Here is a 19,293-nt window from a genome sequence, read left to right on the forward strand (position 1 = left end):
TTTAATATTTAATAACATTTACCACTTATCAAAATCACGAGCCTAAACGAGTCTATTATTTTTATTTAATATACTAATCAATTGATAATAAGCGAGTCGTGCTCGAGAAACTAGCAATGAGCCGAGCTCGAGCTCTTATAACTTAATCGAGCTCAAGCTCAGGCTCAGCTTGACTCGTTAGCACCCATTAACAATGCAACTCCTTAATATCGTTAGATAAATAAGTTAATCTTAGTTTTGTAAGACATGCATCAAAAATTTTTATATACTTGCACTCAAACCACAAATCAATGAATAACTGAAACCAAATCATATCAAATCAAAATGTTGAATGCCTGATGTAACGGTCAAAAGTTTGAAACCAATCGGATCATAATTTTCCAAATTGGTCACATGCAAAAACGTTACATAATAATAATAATATGATATTACTTCAAAAACCATAATAAGTACCATTAAACTTCCCAAATCATAGTCTAATTAACCGCTAATCTCCATAAAAAAAGCAATAGATCATAAACACCAAAACAGACAAAATCAAATCATAAATTAACAAACAAACTACCACAATTAACCATTAACCAAAAACAGACGAAATCATACCAGAAACCGCCACCGTAACTAGGGCTAGAAACATCACCGAAGCTTTAACTCCGCCGCTCGAATTATTATTATCATTATTCCCCGTATCCGCATCCGGACTATCCGCCGGAGCGGGTCCAGCTACCGGAGATGACGTCGTCGGCGACGACACCGGAGGAGATTTCACCGGCGAATTTCTCGCCACCGGTGCCGGAGACGCCGCAACCGGTCCGTGAACCGGAACCTGAACCGGAGTCGAAACAGGAGCGGTAATCGGCACGACCGGTGCCGGCGGCGAACTTTCCGGCGACTTAACCGGAGCAGATTCCGGCGAGTGAGGAAAAAAACCTGCCGGAATTAGAACATGATCGATTTTGAAGATGCTTAACGGCACCTTATCGAGAAGCGTGCTTTCGACGTGCGAATTATCCACACCGGAATCAAGCGTAACAGAATCACCGTTGGTTCGAACCGTTAGATCAAATTTCTGAACCTGATTTGTGGCCAGAGTTCCGATTGGATTCTTCACAGTCAACAAACTACCTTTAGGAACATAAACCGGAAGCGCATGATACAACAACAGCGAAATGAGATCGTTATTCGATAAGTTTTTAAAATCTGGTAAGGATGCAGCGTTAAACGCTGCATCCGACGGTGCAAACACCGTGAGGCCTCTCGGCTCGGTCGTTTCGTAGATCTGTAACACTCCGGTGTCTGAAATTAGTTTTGCAAATGTTTTGCACCCTGACTTTTCCAACAAGCTACTGATGTTTACATCCAACGGCTGAGATCGGTTTAGAACACCTGGCGCGATGATTGGAGATGTGATTTCGATCACTGAGATGTTGTATGGAATTTGCTTCACGGATCGAGAAAATAGAGCGTTGAGTTTGGATCCGGAACCACCGGATCCGAATCCGACCTTGCCTGCAACAGTAGAGTAATCGAATCATAAACGTACATTTTATAGAAAGTTGATTTCAAACCGTCCTCATGAATTGTAGTATAATATAATCTAATAAGTTAACAGAAAATCAATCGAATCACAAACGTACATGTTATAAAACGTTAATCCCAAACCGTTCTCATGAATTGTAGGGTAGTTTAAAACTTTAATCTAATAAGTTAACAAAAAATTAATCGAATAAAAAACGTACATGTTATAAAAAGTTCATCTCTAGGTGTTCTCTTGAATAGTAGTGTAATTTAATCTAATAACTTGCGTTTTTTAATTAGAAAACTAAAAAAATTACTAAACACGTAATCATTTTAATCTATTTTTTTTCCAACATCCGATTATCATTTTCCAACGTTACGATCCAAATGCGACCTTATATGCAACAGTAAATTAATCGAATCACAAACAAAAACTAAGCTAAAAAAAATTACTAAAAACAAAGTTTTATTTTAATTTTTTTTCCAACATTATATTCAAATCCCCTCATATGCAACACTAAATTAATCGAATCACAAACAAAAACTAAACTAAAAAAATTACTAAAAACATATTTTTTTTTAAAAAATTTCCAACACCTGATTATCATTTTCCAACATTCCAATCCAAATCCGCCCTTAAAATGCAACAATAAATTAATCGAATCACAAACATACATATTATAAAAAGTTAATCTCAAGCGGTTCTCACGAAAAGTAATGTAAATTAATCTAATAACTTGCGTTTTTTATTTAAAAAATAACTAAAAATTTGGTTTTCCACCAAATATAATTCTTTTAATAACTTTGTTTTTTTTCTATTACCACGTCCGTTTCATTTTATTATTATAATTACTTTTAAACACAAATCCGACCTTACCTGCAACCAGATCCGTAATATTAACAAATCCGGCTCCGTTTTCCGCCTCTCCGGTAGTCTGAAACAGCGTAGTCGTCATCACGCTACCACCGCCGATCGTCTGAAGCTTCGGCAGATCAAAATAATCCAACAAAACATGAACACTTAAAGCATTCTTCACAACAGAAATATCAAGACCCGACAAATACTCCGACACAACAGTGTCGTTAAACACGAGAACAGTGATCGTTTCGCGGCGGTTGATCTCGTCGTTAAGTTTTGTTTGTGTTAGGTAGTTGTTGAACGAAGTGTAGGACGGAAACTCGTTAAGGATTTCGGTGATGTTGTGGCCGGTGACGGAGATCACGGTGGCGGTGAAGGATAGTGTGAGGATGATGATGAGGCGTAAGGTAGCCATTTGAGCGTAGTGTAAGGGTTTGTGATTGTTTGGGGTTATGGTTTGGGAAGGAGATGAAAGGGGTTATGGAAAAGGTGGCGAATTGTATGGGTTTAAATTAGGGTTTAAGTTTAACTATGGTTAAGTTGTAGTTAAGTGAGGCGAGTATAATGGGGGTGTTATGAACTAGTAAAAGAAACATGTTATACATGAAAATGCTATTAATTTTTTTTCTATTTTTGTGTTTGGTGAAAATATTTATCAAGCATGGTATCATGTGTACGTATTTTTTTTTTTTTTTGTTTAGTGAAAATATTTATCAAGCATGTATCATGTGTACGTATTTTTTTTTTATTAAGTGGGTTTTTTTAACATCAAATTTGGATCATTGACGGACACTGGAGTATCATTGTGTCATCAACAGAATCACCCGATCATATCTATTTTCACTTGGCATGTTGACTATATACCAATTCAGGAAGAAACCCAATAAATATGGGAAAAACTCCACTTTGTGAGAATCGAACCCAGGACCTTTTTTTTTTGAACGGCAAACAACATTTCTTTCATCACCAAAATTTTGGACAATATAATGGTTAGTTAGCTACTAAGCTAACCACCTTTACATTATTGCCTAGAACATAATAAAATTATATATAATCGAAAACAGTATATTGATTAGTTATCTCTACAATTCAAACCTCACCTATTTTTCCCATTCTATGTTTATCTGTTTCGCCCGAAATTTTACCCACATAAAGGAAATTGCTTGGATCTCCCCGACGATTGCTTCTAAGTTTATTCGTTTTCCATCAAAGATGTGCCCGTTCCTTGATTTCCAAATCTCCCAACAGGTTGTCAAAAAAATACTTGTATAACCCAGGACTTATTGGCCCCAAAGCCTTATCCCACCTCCAACATGTCACTAGACTTTATAGCCATGGACTTTTATTAAGTGGGTGAGTGTTATTTTGTTTGTGAATTAGTTATGTGCCCATAACTTTATAGCCTAGTGGTATCTTGGGGTGGGATAAGACTTAGAGAACATTAAGCCATGGGTTCAATTACTATAAGGAGTTTTTTTTTCAAGATTTATTGTGTTTCCTCGTAAATTATTGTATACACATTATTACCTAGTGAAGATGGATGTTGGCATGATAATACGCCAGTAGTGCGTGATCCAAATTTGCCGTTAAAAAAATTAGTTATGCTATTTTCAATTGGTTTTTAGAAAATCATTTGAACCGATGTTAATTTAAGAAGAGAGTTGAAATCATTTGAAACAATATTAATTGATATATTTTTCATTTGAAACAATATTAATTGATATATTTTTAATCGGACTACTCATTGAACCGATGTGATTCTTTGATTAAACTAGTTGGGCCGGTTTTAAAATTTTAATGATGTCATAAGTATTTTAATAACTTTGTAATATTATAACTAAAATATTGAAGTTCAATGAAATTTAGTATATGATTTATAAAGATTTGATAAAATGACCTTTTTTATGATTTACTTCACGTATATTCTATTTTCGGTTAATCGAAGATCGTTGGAAGATATCAATGTCATTGATTTTGGTACATACTTCCCTTTTGTATCTATGATATTTAATTATTTATATCCTAAATATAAACAACTATTAAAATCATTTAATATTATGCATACTTTATAGAGAATATATACATGACATATATAAAACATTTAACAATTCATTAGGCTACTAGGTACCGAGACGTCCTACCCCGTCTTGGACTGGCGCCAGCTCTCAACACCATTTCCAGTAGATCATCCTTTGCTCCCCGTTCAAGGCGTCCCTCCTTCTTCTTACACACAAATATACATACAACACACACACATATATATATAGGGAGGGGCTCATGCGAGAACCACCTTTATTGTGAGAACCTTGAGAACTAATGTGAACACAACCTAAAATAACTAAAAAAACCTAACCCCCATCCCCCCCCCCCTCCCCAAAAAACCTAAAACCCCCAACCCCCCCCCCCTCCCAAAAAAAAAAAAAAAAAAAAAAACCCTAACCCCCCCCACCCCCAAGCTAAAATGCTAAAAACTAAACTCCTAAAAAATCTAAAAAAATCTAAAAAATTTTTTTTGAATTTTTTAATATTTTTATGTTAAAATCGCTACTTTTAGAAGCCAATTTTTTTTAAATTAAAAAAAATTGGCTTCGAAAAGTAGCGATTTTTTTATAAAAATATTAAAAAATTCAAAAAAAAAATTGTGTGATTTTTAGCTATTTTTAGGCATTTTTGATGTGTTCATATTGGTTCTCGCGGTTCTCACAATAAGAGGTGGTTCTCGCATGATCTTCTCCCTATATATATATATATATATTTAGTCTCACCTCCGTTTCCCTAGGTCCATCCCCTTAAGGCTCATTCTCACACTCATCCTACGTGACGTAGCATCCTTTAAGGACTACCCTCTCTCACACCAAATAGCCTTATTGTGACCAACCCGGCAGATTTAGTTTAACATTTCTAGAAACCATAGTTAGCGATTCAGTTTAAAACTTTTTTAAAACTGGCCAAATCAAATTAGAAATTGAACAATCCTAAGATAAATAGAGAAAATCGTACTCAACATTTTTATTCGAGAAATTATTCTTTTCCTTTTATCTTCTTAAGACGAACATGTAATTTGAACATTAGAAAAAAAGTTTTGATACATTAAATGTGACATGCTATGTAAAAACATGATTCTTGAGAAAATAAAATGTGAGTCGTATTGTTCGATTGTCATCATTATAGATGAAAATGAGGGGGAAAATGTGAGTCTATTATTCGATTGTCATCGTTATAGATGAAAATGTGATTTTGTTTGAAGAAAAACGTCAGTCATCTTACTATATGTAAAATTATAATTCTGTATTGCATTCTTTTAAATAACGAATGGGTGTTTTGTATGTTTTTTATTATGTATTAATCATAAATAGTTTTTGATAAAAGTAACTTTCTCGAGTCTGGAAAACAATCCCAGACAATAACCTAGTTATAATATAAAAAACTAAAACTTTATAAAATCATATAGAGTAAATTACGATTTTGGCCCCGTTGGTTATATCACTTTTACCCTAATAGCCCAAAATGAAAACTTTTGTCATATGTACCCCCAACGTCTCTATATCTAACTATTTTGGCCACTGCTACTAATTTCATCCATAATTCAGGTTATTAATTTGTCACATGCTCCTCACATGATGGGCAATTAAGTAATTTCATCTACCTAAATAAATATTTAATGACGAGGTAAACTCTGTTTTCCCTCCCTCGTTTATACATTCTGGCAACCATAGATGTTCATAGTGAGGAGCATGTGACAAATTATTGACTTGGGTTATGGATGAAGTTAATAGCAGGGGCCAAAATAGTTAGTATAGAGACGTTGAGAGTACAAATGACAAAATTTTCCATTTTAGACTAATAGAGTAAAAATAATATAACTACAGGGACCAAAATTATAATTTATTTAATTATATATAACAAATAAAATCATTCTGTAAAAAACATAAAATAAAGACAAGTACTCCACATTCTTACTTAAAATAATAAATAAAAATGTTAGCTTAAAAGGGTACTATCAGTGGCGGAGCTTGATCAAAAGTTTTGAGGGGGCGTAAAGTGATGGGACCCAAATTTTTTTTCTATCGTTATGTTCAGCTTGGGTCGGCTATCGATTCGGGTCAAGTCAAATAATAATAGCTTCAAATAAAACTAAAAAATTTCATTCATTCAAAGGACCCGTTCTTAGACATAAAAATTGTGATTAAGTTTATTGTGTGGTGGGTAACCTAGGGTTAAACAAATAAGAGTTAAAATATATTTACAAAACTACCCATCACTTATATACAAAGTGGTAACAAACTTTACTTTAATTTATGTATTGTATAAATATTTAGGAAAAATAATTGGGGGGGGGGGCGATCCTATATAATTTTTAAAATTTGCGGACGAAAAATCGAAACCTATACACTTGTAACCGAAATATTGGGGTAGGCGGGTGCACCCCCGGGCACCAACAAACCTCCGCCCCTGGGTACTATATCGTTTAAAAAATGCGTGTTTAGTTTCAAGGTCTAAAGGGGATGAGTTGAGAATCACATGTTTTTATATCAACTAGAATTTTAACGCTTCGCATGTTACGTCAGCGTCGAAACTTAAAGTAATTTGAATTGGTACTGTCAAATATCCGACTCCGCTCGTTTCCAAACAAAACTTTTGTCAAAACGTATACAAACTAAAAACATACATAAAATAAGCACGAATACGTATTATATTTGATTTGACTTGTTGCCGAGAAAAATTTACGTCAAAACGTAAACCAACTTATATCTATACTGAAACGTATTATATTTGACCAGACTCGTTTTTGAACAAAATGTAGACCATTTACGTCAAAACGTGAACCAACTTAGATCTATACCAACACATACTTAAAAAAGCACGTAATAAAATAATGTTTTTTTTATGTTAAAGAGTGCTACCGCATGTGGCAACGTTGAAACGTAAAGTAACTTGAATTTATACCAACTATTGAAAACGTATCATATATGACAAAACGTAACCCACTAAAAACATGCATAAAAATAAGCATAAAGACGTATTGACAAAATGTAAAACAACCGAACAAAATACATAAAAATAAGTACGAAAACATTTTATATTTGACTCACATAGATAAAAATTAGTACGTAAAATTTGAAAAGAGTCAAAATAATATTTTTAAAAAATTTTTATAAAGTTAAGGGGTAATGAAAATGTTTGAGTGTTGAGGATATAAAAATAAAGGAAAGAAAAAAACAAGACCTGGTAGCTGGAAATAGGGGTGTAAAGAAGTCCAGAGGCTTGAGAGCTACTCGTGATCGGCTCGGTTAATAGCTCGAACGAGCCGAGCCCGAGCCCGAGCTCGAGTCTGAAATAGAGCTCGTTTTGTTATCGAGCCCGAGCTCGAGCCTAAAATACAAAGCTTGTTTAGGCTCGCGAGCCTAAACGAGTCCATACAAAATTTTAATTTCTTTATATATAATATATTAATAATGATGAGAGCCGAGCTTTGGCTCGTTTAAGTGATGTTGAAGTGAGCTCGAGCCGAGCTTTTTAGCTTGTTTAAGGTTGTTCTCAAAATAGTTCGAGCCGAGTCGAGCCGAGCTCGAGCTTTGGGTTTTACTCGCGAGCCGAGCTCGAGCTCAAAGATGTAGGCTCGAACCGTGCCGAGCTCGAGCTTCATATAAACCTAACGAGCCGAGCTCGAGCCTGGTCGAGCTCGGGCTCGGCCCGACTCGTTTACACCCATAGCTGGAAATGACATTTGCTACGGTGGAAAACAATTTCAGAATTATTATATAAAATATTCAAAATAAGGCTTTGTTTTTTATATGTCATGATTATTGTATAACTTATATTTCACACAATATCGATACAACTCTTTTTTCTCCTTTTTATTTGTCATGATGACTGTATAACTTATATTTCACACAATAGTGTGACCACACATGAACTTTGCCATATCACAAAATTATACATAGCCCGTGTGTAAAAAGATGGAAGTGTATCATGTTATGCTTGCTATAACAAACAAATCAAATGTAACATATACATTATATTATTTGAAAATTTAAAAACTTTAGTTGTCTATAATTTATATTTTGTAAAGAATATATACATGATAATGAATTCAATGCAAACAAGTATGCTTGCTACCAAGGGTGGAACCGGGTAGGTCAAGGGCCTGTTGATCCCTCGATCATTGGAATTCGTCAGATTTTTTCATTTATATAATCTAAGGTTTTTTAAATAAATAGAGTAAACTGCCATTTTGGTCCATGAGGTTTGGTTACTTTTGCCACTTTAGTCCAAAACTCAAACCTTTTGCATCTGGGTCCCTGTGGTTTCAGTTTTATTGCCATTTTGGTCCAAAAATGAAATCAGGTCATACTTGTCTTATAAAATCCTGTAATTTTGTCATTTTCCTCAGGGACAAATCAGGTCATATTTGTCTTATAAAATATGGTATTTATTTATAAAAAAGAAATGATCATTTTGCCCCTACGGAAAATGACAAAATAACAGGATTTTATAAGACAAATATGACCTGATTTCATTTTTGGACTAAAATGGCAATAAAACTAAAACCACAGGGACCCAGATACTAAAATTTTAAGTTTTGAACTAAAGTGACAAAATTGACCAAACCACAGAGACCAAAATAACAGTTTACTCAAATAAATAAAAATACGAGTGTAACTCTCCACATAGTAGGTGGCTTAATATATTACAATTGAATGAAGAATGAATTACATGCACCATCTTGAAATAATACACACGTCTCGTTCGACTAAGGATGAAATGTAACACTTCAAAAACTAGCATTAACAAAGAGAAGAAAGACGTATTTTTATACCTAGAGACGAGATCATAATTCATATACATGCCAAAATCCAGTTTTTTTTTCTTTGAAATTGGTAAAGAGATGAGATGACTATAAATGGGTTAAATAAAACCCTTGTTTATAACTTGTGTTGCTTTTTTTAAGAAATAATGGATTTTAATAATCCCATTTATTCGCCGTTGGCCGGCAACGCTCTCAGCTTTAAAAATTCCCACTGGCGGTCTCATCTTTTCACATATTGGCCTTTAATGGACCTTGACTAACAGAACTCTAATGTCGTTAGTCTCCGGTCGCCGGAAAAACGTTTTTGGTCGAAAAAAAGATTCCTAAAGGTCCGATCTATGGTTACAAACAGGTTTGGGATGAAAACTTTGAGTTTTCCTGCCAAAAAGAAGTTTCCGGCGAAAAAAAAGTTTTTCCGACGACCTTAATAACTGGGGCTTTTTACTAGAAATGGTTTCTAAAATGTCCATCTATGTAAATGATTATTATGATCAACTTTATAAGAGATAATCAAGATAGGACACTTTTATAACAATGATTAAAATAGGCAAATTAAAAACACAATAATCTTACCTAAACAAATCTGAAAATACTGCATTGAAATAGAAATGGTACCAGACAATTTGCACGTTATAATCCAAGTTTTCAATTTTTTTTCTAGTTTTAAACCTCAATTAAAAATATAATATAAGTTTTAACAACACAAATGGTTTCGTGGTGTAGTTGGTTATCACGTCAGTCTAACACACTGAAGGTCTCCGGTTCGAACCCGGGCGAAGCCATATTGTATTTTTTTCATTATTTTTTGATTGTACATGATTTTCTAAACATCCTTGCAACCCTTGAACTATAAGTAAACACCTAAATTGCCCCCTCTAACATTAAAAATGTTACAAACTCGCCTCTATACTTCTTATTAAATGACTTTTTATGAGGCAAAACTAAGAAACTCACAAAATAATCACTTAAGTTTTTCTAAACATTTATATATTTATCCTTATACCTGTTTTTTTTTTTTTAAATTTAAAATAGACCACCATCAATATCTCTGACTAGGGCCGGCCCAAGGCCAAGTATTTTGAGGCTTGGGCTTTGGGCCTCCAAATAAACAGGGCCTCCAGCTTTAAAAGTTAGTAATAACTATATATGATATTTGGGCTGGGTTGCGATGGATATTATTGATGTATAGCAGATTTGTAGCGGCGCTGCATATGGAGTATTGTATTTGGGCGGCAATTGCGATTTACTCATTTTTTTTGAGGGAAAAGGTCTCTAGTTTTTACTTCGCTTTAGGCTACCAAAATGGTTGAGTCGGCCGTGTCTCTGACAATATTTCAAGATTTGAAGATCATGACCCGCAATTGAGTACACGACACCATTTTCGAGAGCTCGACATAACATAGATCTCGAAATCTCAACGCACAAGTATTGTTCCCTAACAACTGTGAAATCTAAAAGATTTTATCACTTAATTTGTTTTAGATCCAGAAAAGATCTAATTGTATACATTAGATTCATTAAAAATAAGTACAACCCAAAATAAAAGCATTTTATGTACATGTTTACAAATTCCAACTTGACAAGAATATGCTCAATTAGCTGTTTAATTAGGTCTTGATCATACTTCATGTAGTAGATCAAAAAATTATAAATCTTTGCTATTAGTTAGAGCCAAACACTTTGTTCCATTCTTCAAGTTCTTCCCACTTGTTTCTTACAATGCTAGGTCGTATTACAGTCATCGCGCTCTGAAAATCTCCTTTTTCTAATCGTCTCACCTGATAATATATATTGAATAATCTTATCATATCATCATTATTTATCCATGTAATATTTCGAAGTAAAATTTGAATAAAAGTAGACTTATTTTTTAACCGATGATAAGTTATTTCAAGAGTTACCTCATCGGCCTTGACAGTGAGAATTTTGGAACCAAGCTCTCGTATAGGCATCTTGGCTGCTTCCTCACATAAAGCTTGCAGATCGCTCCCAGAATATCCTACGCGATCAAATCAATTCTTATATAACAATAAAAATTCATAGATAATCTGATGCACGGAGTCAAAAGTAATGCAATTTAGAGGTGGCAGTTTCGACCCAGTTACTTACAAATGGGCCAACTTACGTAATATATGATCTCGAAATGGTTAAATGAGTAACTAGAACGAAGTCGAAAGTGCCCCAAACTATATCACCTTATTAAAAGAGTAAAGATTATTATTTAAACAATATAGTTTATGTTATCAGTTATCACATTAGTTAATCCTATAGTTAAAAAATTAATTAAGAAGAAAGTCTTGACGCTCAACCCGACCTGACTGTTTTGACCAGTTCTAAAAACACAGTTTGACCCGAATCTGTTTTGACTCTACCCAACCCAACTGTTTTGCTATTAGAAGAGTGTACACAAGATAATATATCGTTCGCCCTATTATCAAAGATCATCCTCAGTTTTCTTATATTGTACAAGAGGTAATATTAACGAAACGACTCTAGTCAGAACATGTTTTCTTGATATGCACTATTAAAGACCATCTTACCCTCGGTCTGTTTCACAATTTTATTCAGATCCGCACCTGCGCCAGAAATCACTGTTAGTAATATGGACAGAATATCAAGAGGGGCAATTTCATATATATCCTCCTATACGTTTAAACTCTCTTATATATCCTTTTAAATTTCATATTAACCAAAACACTGCAATGTCACATTCACTAAGGTGTTGTTTGTTTTTTAAGAGGTAAAATGTCTACAGCCTGTGGACCACATCTGCAGACATCTGTAGAAGAAGAGGTGGACCAAACCTTGTGGACCACATCACTAAGGTGTTGTTTGTTTTTTAAGAGGTAAAATGTCTACAGCCTGTGGACCACATCTGCAGACATCTGTAGAAGAAGAGGTGGACCAAACCTTGTAGTCTGCAAGATGTTTGTTTTTTAACGTATGCAGACTTTTAAAATAAAATGGTGGTGGTGTACGGACGGTGGTAGTGGGTGGTGGTGCTGGACGGTGACGATGGTAGACGGTGGTGGTGGGTGGTGGACGGTGGTGGTGGTGATAGACGGTAGTGGGTGGTGGACGGTGGTGGTGATAGACGATGGTGGTGGACGGTGGTAGTGGTGGTGGATGGTAGTGAGTGGTGGATGGTGGTGGTGAACTGTGCTTGTGGTGGTGATGGGTGGTGGTGGTGAGTGGTGGTGTTTAACTCTCTGCAGACCTTAGAAGATCTTAGAAGTGGCTGGCCCAAGTCTGCACCAAGAAGAGCTCGCACAACATCTTCAGAAAAACAAACAGTCTGCGCATGCCAATGTCTGCGCGTGGTCTGCGCGGCGCAGACAGAAGAGCTTGCACAAAGCTTTTCAGAAAAAAAACAAACAACACCTAAAATAAACAAAGAGAACATTATGCACTAAGGGTTTTAATAATAATGTTGTTTCCCTAGTTGTTTATTCAGTGAAACACATTGTTACAAGTAATCGATTTATTCATATGATATAACTAGTGTTTTCAAGGATATAAATGAGATTAATCATTATAAGTAGAAATGTGTTAAGAGGAGCATATTCTCACTGGGCAAAGAATACTGTTCGCCTTTGAGATTGTTCTTCAGGAGATTTTTCCTAGAATTCTCATCCGGTAAGGGGATGTATATCTTCTTCACCTGATTCATGAGTTTTAACTTCTATTATGTACAAATCACATGTTGCAGCAAAAAAAAAAAAAAAAAAAAAAAAAAAAAAAAAAAAAAAAAAAAAAACCAACAAAGGTGTTATTATCCTACAACGAAAACTATAATAGCACCAGTACACTTACCAATCTCCTAAGGACAGCATCATCTAACTCTTGTGGCCTATTTGTAGCACCTGCATGATTCATGAACAAGCGAACGCGCATTAGTTAAAACTTAAAACAATATGATAATGCAGTCTGGAATGACTAGAAAAATGACTTGTTTTATTCCGAATTTAGGGTCGTTTAGAACCATTGTTGTGAGGTTTATGTTTTGATGACAGATGACTTATGAGCGCTTACCGATAACAGTTACAAGGTCGTTAGAGTTTGATGTCACTCCATCAAACTGAACAAGAAACTCGGATTTCAATCTTCTCATAGCTGCATGCTCATTAGATGTTCTTGCTGACATCACACTATCAATCTATAAACCAAAAACTTAAATCGATTAGATGCCGACCACAAGGTTTTGACTTATTAAATGTTTTGTAAATGATAATAAAGGTCTATGCCCGAAATTCAGACAATAAATTACGTATCGCTAACACAACGAAATAGCATACTTCATCCATGAATATGACTGAGGGTTGTCGAGAAACAGCAACCGCAAAAAGTGTCCGAACAAGTTTTTCACCCTCTCCCAGCTGTTCCAGTTACACATGAAAAAATATGAATAAGAAAATATCAATGTATAAATAAATATACATATATAAATATATATATATAGAGGGGAAGTTCAAATGAGAACCATTTAATGATCATGAACCACCTTTTGGCCTTTGAATCATATCTTAAGGAAGAGCTATGATCAAGGACCAAAAAGCGGTTCCTTCGAGCCTTCAATTCATATATGAGTGAGTGCGCGCCGGTGTGTGAGAATATATATGTGTATTATGTTGGCATAACATAGAAACTATAATGATCTAGAAGAAAAACATACCCATTTTGATGTCAAAGAGGAAGCCGAGATGTTGAAAAACGTTGCTTGTGATTCTGAAGCAACCGCTTTGGCAAGCATTGTCTTACCAGTGCCAGGCGGACCAAACAGAAGCAAACCTAAGAGAAACAAAACCGCAAAGAAAAAACAAGATTAGGTATGTTTCGTTTGACAGAAACGAATGAAACGAACAAGGTAACTGAAGCGAGTCGTTCTCTGGTTCCCTCATTTCAATGAATTGAAGATACTAAATTAAACCGAATATTATTGAAGTACTATTGTTAGTATATTATCATGAACGGGTCAAATGGGTCAACCCAAGTACCCAACCCAATAATTTATATCTGGTTTATAAATCGTAGGATAATGCAGTTAATTTGTCGGTTAAAGGACAGTTATTTAACTGTCATAGGAACAGTTATGTCGGTTCAAAGCCTATGTTAAGGCATGTGTGTATCAGATTCTATGTGTTGTTTTTCAATACAAACAGTTTCTATGTTAACATGAATGCATAAGATCAAACAGTTTCTATGTTAACATGAATGCATAAGATCAAACAGTTTCTATGCCCCCCCCCCCCCCCCCCCCCCCCCCAAAAAAAAAAACTACCTTTAGGTGGTCTACGGAGACCTGTAAATAGGTCTTTTCTTTTAGTTGGCAGAATTACCATCTCCAGCAAAGCTTGTTTAGCTTTTTCTAGGCCAGCTGCATCAAATTTAATCACAATCAGCTACTAGTAAAAAAATAAAAGATGGATATTAAGCGAAAGTTACTAGAATAAACAAGTTGATCTTCAAAGTTAACAGAATACGCATGCATATCCAGCTTTGGCAAAATAGACAAAGACAAAAAGAACCAATAAGGGGAATGCCAAATTGGATCCATTTTCTAGCCACAGGCTATTTAGCCCGTCATTTTTTCCATTTGTCAGTGTTATTTCGTCCGCCGGACAGTGGCGGATCTTGCCCGTTGAACATCCCAAGGCCGAAAGCCACGGGCACTAAAAACATGCCCGTGCCGAACATAGTAGGTATAAACAATTTCGATCGAATCGCGAAAATTAGCACTTCTGGCCGAAAAACGTGCGCCCTGGCACAAGCCTTCTAAGATCCGCCCTTGCCGCCGGATATTTAGCCCCAACTTTATAAGTGTTTTTTTCTTATTAGTTTATTTTTTGTGGACCCCATAGTACTTCACCATGAGTTTTTGTGTAGGCCAAGCCTAGCCGTCTTAGCCTACTAATCCTGTTTGGCGGTCCTCTGGCTCTTTTTGTCTTTGTCTAGTTTGCTAAGGTTGAAAGTTGAATATGCATGTCTATTCCGTTAACTTTGAAGGTCAACTTGTCTATTCTTGTAATTTTTCCGGATATCAATGTAACAGTAAGTATCTAACCAATATCTTCCCATTTAACAGATAGACTCCTATCCACAATAACAGAATTTATCATCTCAACTAACTTTGGATCTAGACCACCACTTAATTCTCGAACAGGCTTTGAATCCATCGATTTGTCACTCTGAGGACCATGTAGATAATGTTTATACATGATCATGTTATGTTATGTTACGTTACGTGTTTTAAAACATTCATGTAAAAAAGATGATGAATAAACGAGATTTATATATAAACTTACACCGTGTAGTAGACACTTCAGACCTGGGTACAAGATAATATTACAAGGCATGGTGTTGGCTGTTAGAATTGGTTCAGAAAGTAGCCTACATAGATTGATTTTCCAGTTAATAAGGTTTACAAATATTCCTCTATTTATAAGCCTGTAACTTAATTAACAAGTAACTTATTTAACAAGTAACTTATTTAACTCAAACTAGGATAAAAAATTATTTAAAAAAAAAAGACTTTTGAGTTTGTATGTCTGTCACTTTTTACTCGAACAATTTGACTCAAACTAGGAAAAGAAAGTACAAGATTAACAAAAAAAAAAATGAGTAGGGTTAGACGTGTGGCGTTATTCGAGAAGAAACTGAAAGCACACTAAGACCATGTGTAGTAGGAGGGGGAAGTAGCTTGTGCGTTTTGCGTCATGTGGCGGTCCAGTTAGCATGTGGACATTGTGGGGCATTATGTTAAAGGGCGTGTAGTGTGGCTTGAAATCTTGTGGGGCATTATAGAATTAAATAAAAACTATAAAAAATGCTATTAGCCAAAGATAAAGTTCAAGGGGTTAAAAAGGCACGCTTCACCCATTTTTTTCATAAAAAACGCCCTAGGGGCGGTTATCGGGCGTTTTCTTTTTTTGGGGGGAAAACGCCAAAAAGCCCCCCACTACGGGTGGTATGAGTGGAAATTCGAATTATTATTATTATTATATTATTATTTATTATTTATTATTTATTATTAGTAAAATACAACTTCTTGCACCAGTAAAGTTTCCTGTTTTTTTGAGAATGACCCCGTTACTTTCTCTTATTTACATCTTTGGTCCCATAGTCATATGTGTAATTTTAGAGTGGATTGGTGTGTATCTGTCATCTATGGTTTAGATCCGATGATGGTCTTCATATACAGTGGTGGAAGGTCGGTGCTACCGGTGGCGTTTATGATGGCCTCGAGGAAGACATGACGACGGCGAGTGTGGTTGAAAGCTTAGCCAACAGCAACAATGACGGTAATAACGACCCGCTGCCATTTATCGGCAGGGGCAGTACGTAGTGGTTTGTAGGTAGGTGTAGATGGGGGTGGGTTATATGGTGGTGACTTCGATGACAGTAGCTCTTTTATTGCAACTGGCTTTCAGCAACAACAAGCCACAGATTAGTGGCGAGGGCTATATGCAACAAAATAGTCATTCCACAAACAGTTTTCTCCTTATAAGAAATAACCTAGATGGATACCTTTTTACAACAATAATTTAAACTGGCAAATTAAAAAAAAAAGTTAAGATAATCTGAGGTCAGACGCACAAAATGATCCAATATTTCAACTTTTTTTTTCTAGTGTTAACCTGCATTAAAATACATAAAATGAGCTTCAAAAACACAAATGGTTTCGTGGTGTAGTTGGTTATCACGTCAGTCTAACACACTGAAGGTCTCCGGTTCGAACCCGGGCGAAGCCAATATACTTTTTTTCGTCATTTTTGCAACCCTTTAACTATAAATAAACAGCTAAATAGCCCCTCTAACATTGAAAAGTAACAAACTCGCCTCCATATTTTTTGTTAAGTGACTTTTTATATGGCAAAATTAAAGACATTCACAACATAATCACTTCAGTTTTTTAAGACATTTATATTTATCCTTATACATAATTTTCTTTTCATTTAAAACAAACAAGCCTATCTCGACAATATTGCCAAGATTTGAAGATCGTGACCCGCAATTGAATACGCGACATCAGTGAACTGTACACGTCATGAAACAAAAGTTGTACATTCATCCAGACTAGCCGAACGTGACCCCCAAATAATATGCTTAATTTGTTGTTTAATGTATACGATCCCATAATCAAGAAACACAAGAATTACATATCGAACCCCATGTTTACAAGATGTTCATGTTGCAACATTTTGTGATGCAATGTAACCTTAACTTACCGTTTATGTATCTGCCTTTCTTTAATACTACTACTACTAATAATAATAATAATAATAACAATTTACATCGAGATAGATGGTTAACGGGCAACAAGCTGCGTCGCTACCCTTTGAACTCGACTAAGAAGGTCCACAGTCTCTGGCGCCAGGAAACCAAAAGTGTCAAAAGCAAATGGGATAAACACGTGCTGGTTGTCTAGGCACGCTTTCTCGTGTTTGATCACTTTACCCGAAGCAGTCTTTAAAGAAGTCTGACCCACCGTGAAAGCACTACCTCCTAATCACAAACTAACCCTTAAACTTATCATAGTTATAAATAGACACTAAACATAAAGTAATTACATAATAAACCCTTAAATTTTTGTATCAAACTTTATCATCATTTAAGGCCAACATAGTTAGGTCTTGATCTTGTTGGATGTCTTGATCTTGTTTGATACAAAAGGTAATCAACGCAATGCAAAACACAGACGCATCACACATGATCATATCCTATGGGGGACTATCCCACGACGACCTTTCTGGTCATAATACCGAATGTTTACATATTCCTATCGACTATTTAGAGGATTGCATAACTTGGAATAGAAGCTAGCTAATTAATAAGACTCCTAAACAATTACCAAAACGTTGAAGTTCATATAAATTGTTTTAAACAAACGTTATCCTTATCGGTTGTGGTTACATATTCCCCATGCACTATGCATAGCCCGATCAAGTTTCAAGTAAATGGGGATTAAATCTTTCAAATCTTGCTTCATATAGCGGAAAACATGATGTATCTTTTACTTTCAGTTAGAGCCAAACGCGTTGTTCCATTTTTCAAGCTTTTCCACTTGCTTTTTACAATGCTAGGTCGTATTACAGTCATCACGCTTTTAAAATCTCCATATTTTAAGCGTCTCACCTGATAATATCAATTGAATAATGTCCATTTGAACATAACTATATATCCATTTATTATTTGGAAGTAAACATCGAAAAAAAAACATAGACTTATTTTAAACCGATGATAAGTTATAAGAAGAGTTACCTGCTCAGCCTTGACAGTAAGAATGTCAGAACCAAGTTCTCGTATAGGCATCATTGCTGCTTCCACGCATAAAGCTTGCTGATCGCTCCTAGAATATCCTATGAGAATAGAAATTCATAGATAATCTGATGCAGGATGAAAATTAGAGGTAGCAATTTCGACCCATTTACTTAAAAATGGGCCAACTTACGCGCCCCAAACTATATCACTATATTAAAAAGAATTATGATTATTATTTAAACTATATAGTTTATGTTATAAAACGTGTTTTGACCCCAACCTGTTTTGGCTCAACCCGACCTGACTGTTTTGACCTGTTCTAAAAATTTAAGAGGAAAGTGTTCACGAGTCAATCCGCCCTGACTGTTTTGACTCTACTCAACCCAATCCTTTTGCCATTAGAAGAATGTACAATAAATAATATATCGTTCGCTCTATTATCAATGACCATCCTCAGTTTTTCCTTCCTATATTGTACAATAAATATATGCAATACTAAGGAAATCACTCCAGCCAAAACACACATCAGTGGCGAGGGCTATATGCAACAAAGCAGTCATTCCGTAAACAGTTTTCTCCTTATAAGAAATACCTTTTTACAAAAATTTTAAACGGGCAAATTAAAAAAAAAAGTTAAGATAATCTGAGTTTAGACGCACAAAATGCTCCAATATTTCAACTTTTTTTCTAGTGTTAACCTGCATTAAAATATATAACATGAGTTTTCGAGCACACAAATGGTTTCGTGGTGTAGTTGGTTATCACGTCAGTCTAACACACTGAAGGTCTCCGGTTCGAACCCGGGCGAAGCCATAAGATATTTTTTTGTCAGTTTTAATATTTGGCT

At 35.2% G+C, this 19,293-nt stretch overlaps 2 protein-coding genes and 3 non-coding genes across 5 annotated transcripts; 3 read left to right on the forward strand and 2 right to left on the reverse strand.

Annotated features, from left to right (window-relative positions):
* Positions 1-430: 430 nt before the first annotated feature.
* Positions 431-2,890, reverse strand: LOC110900307 (fasciclin-like arabinogalactan protein 10). Its single transcript, XM_022147207.2, has 2 exons — positions 2,396-2,890; positions 431-1,509 (listed from the first exon to the last, which is right to left on the reverse strand). The coding sequence occupies exons 1-2, from the start codon at positions 2,790-2,792 to the stop codon at positions 578-580; spliced, it is 1,329 nt and encodes a 442-aa protein (XP_022002899.1). The 5' UTR covers positions 2,793-2,890; the 3' UTR covers positions 431-577.
* Positions 2,891-9,896: 7,006 nt separating this feature from the next.
* On the forward strand, positions 9,897-9,970 carry TRNAV-AAC. Its single transcript has one exon. It is a non-coding gene; the product is annotated as a tRNA-Val (tRNA).
* A 665-nt stretch (positions 9,971-10,635) lies between these two features.
* LOC110902335 (spastin) lies at positions 10,636-15,361 on the reverse strand. The gene is made up of 10 exons (XM_022149024.2): positions 15,250-15,361; positions 14,467-14,562; positions 13,861-13,976; positions 13,484-13,564; positions 13,221-13,344; positions 13,002-13,051; positions 12,759-12,849; positions 11,729-11,764; positions 11,090-11,187; positions 10,636-10,966 (listed from the first exon to the last, which is right to left on the reverse strand). The coding sequence occupies exons 1-10, from the start codon at positions 15,359-15,361 to the stop codon at positions 10,850-10,852; spliced, it is 921 nt and encodes a 306-aa protein (XP_022004716.1). The 3' UTR covers positions 10,636-10,849.
* A 1,501-nt stretch (positions 15,362-16,862) lies between these two features.
* On the forward strand, positions 16,863-16,936 carry TRNAV-AAC. Its single transcript has one exon. It is a non-coding gene; the product is annotated as a tRNA-Val (tRNA).
* Positions 16,937-19,185: 2,249 nt separating this feature from the next.
* Positions 19,186-19,259, forward strand: TRNAV-AAC. The gene has a single exon. It is a non-coding gene; the product is annotated as a tRNA-Val (tRNA).
* The last annotated feature ends 34 nt before the right edge of the window (positions 19,260-19,293 follow it).

The sequence above is a fragment of the Helianthus annuus genome, chromosome 13 (genome assembly GCF_002127325.2).
Source record: "Helianthus annuus cultivar XRQ/B chromosome 13, HanXRQr2.0-SUNRISE, whole genome shotgun sequence".
NCBI lineage: Eukaryota > Viridiplantae > Streptophyta > Magnoliopsida > Asterales > Asteraceae > Helianthus > Helianthus annuus.

What these genes read in the sequence shown, in the direction of transcription:
- LOC110900307 (XM_022147207.2), bottom strand. Translation starts at nt 2,792, where the DNA reads ATGGCTACCTTACGCCTCATCATCATCCTCACACTATCCTTCACCGCC. An exon ending in TATTACGGATCTGGTTGCAG is followed by an intron (nt 1,510 to 2,395) that starts GTAAGGTCGGAT and finishes CTACTGTTGCAG; the next exon opens with GCAAGGTCGGATTCGGATCC.
- LOC110902335 (XM_022149024.2), bottom strand. Translation starts at nt 15,361, where the DNA reads ATGGATTCAAAGCCTGTTCGAGAATTAAGTGGTGGTCTAGATCCAAAG. An exon ending in CAGTCATATTCATGGATGAA is followed by an intron (nt 13,345 to 13,483) that starts GTATGCTATTTC and finishes TTTGGTTTATAG; the next exon opens with ATTGATAGTGTGATGTCAGC. An exon ending in ATGCTGTCCTTAGGAGATTG is followed by an intron (nt 12,850 to 13,001) that starts GTAAGTGTACTG and finishes CTCATGAATCAG; the next exon opens with GTGAAGAAGATATACATCCC.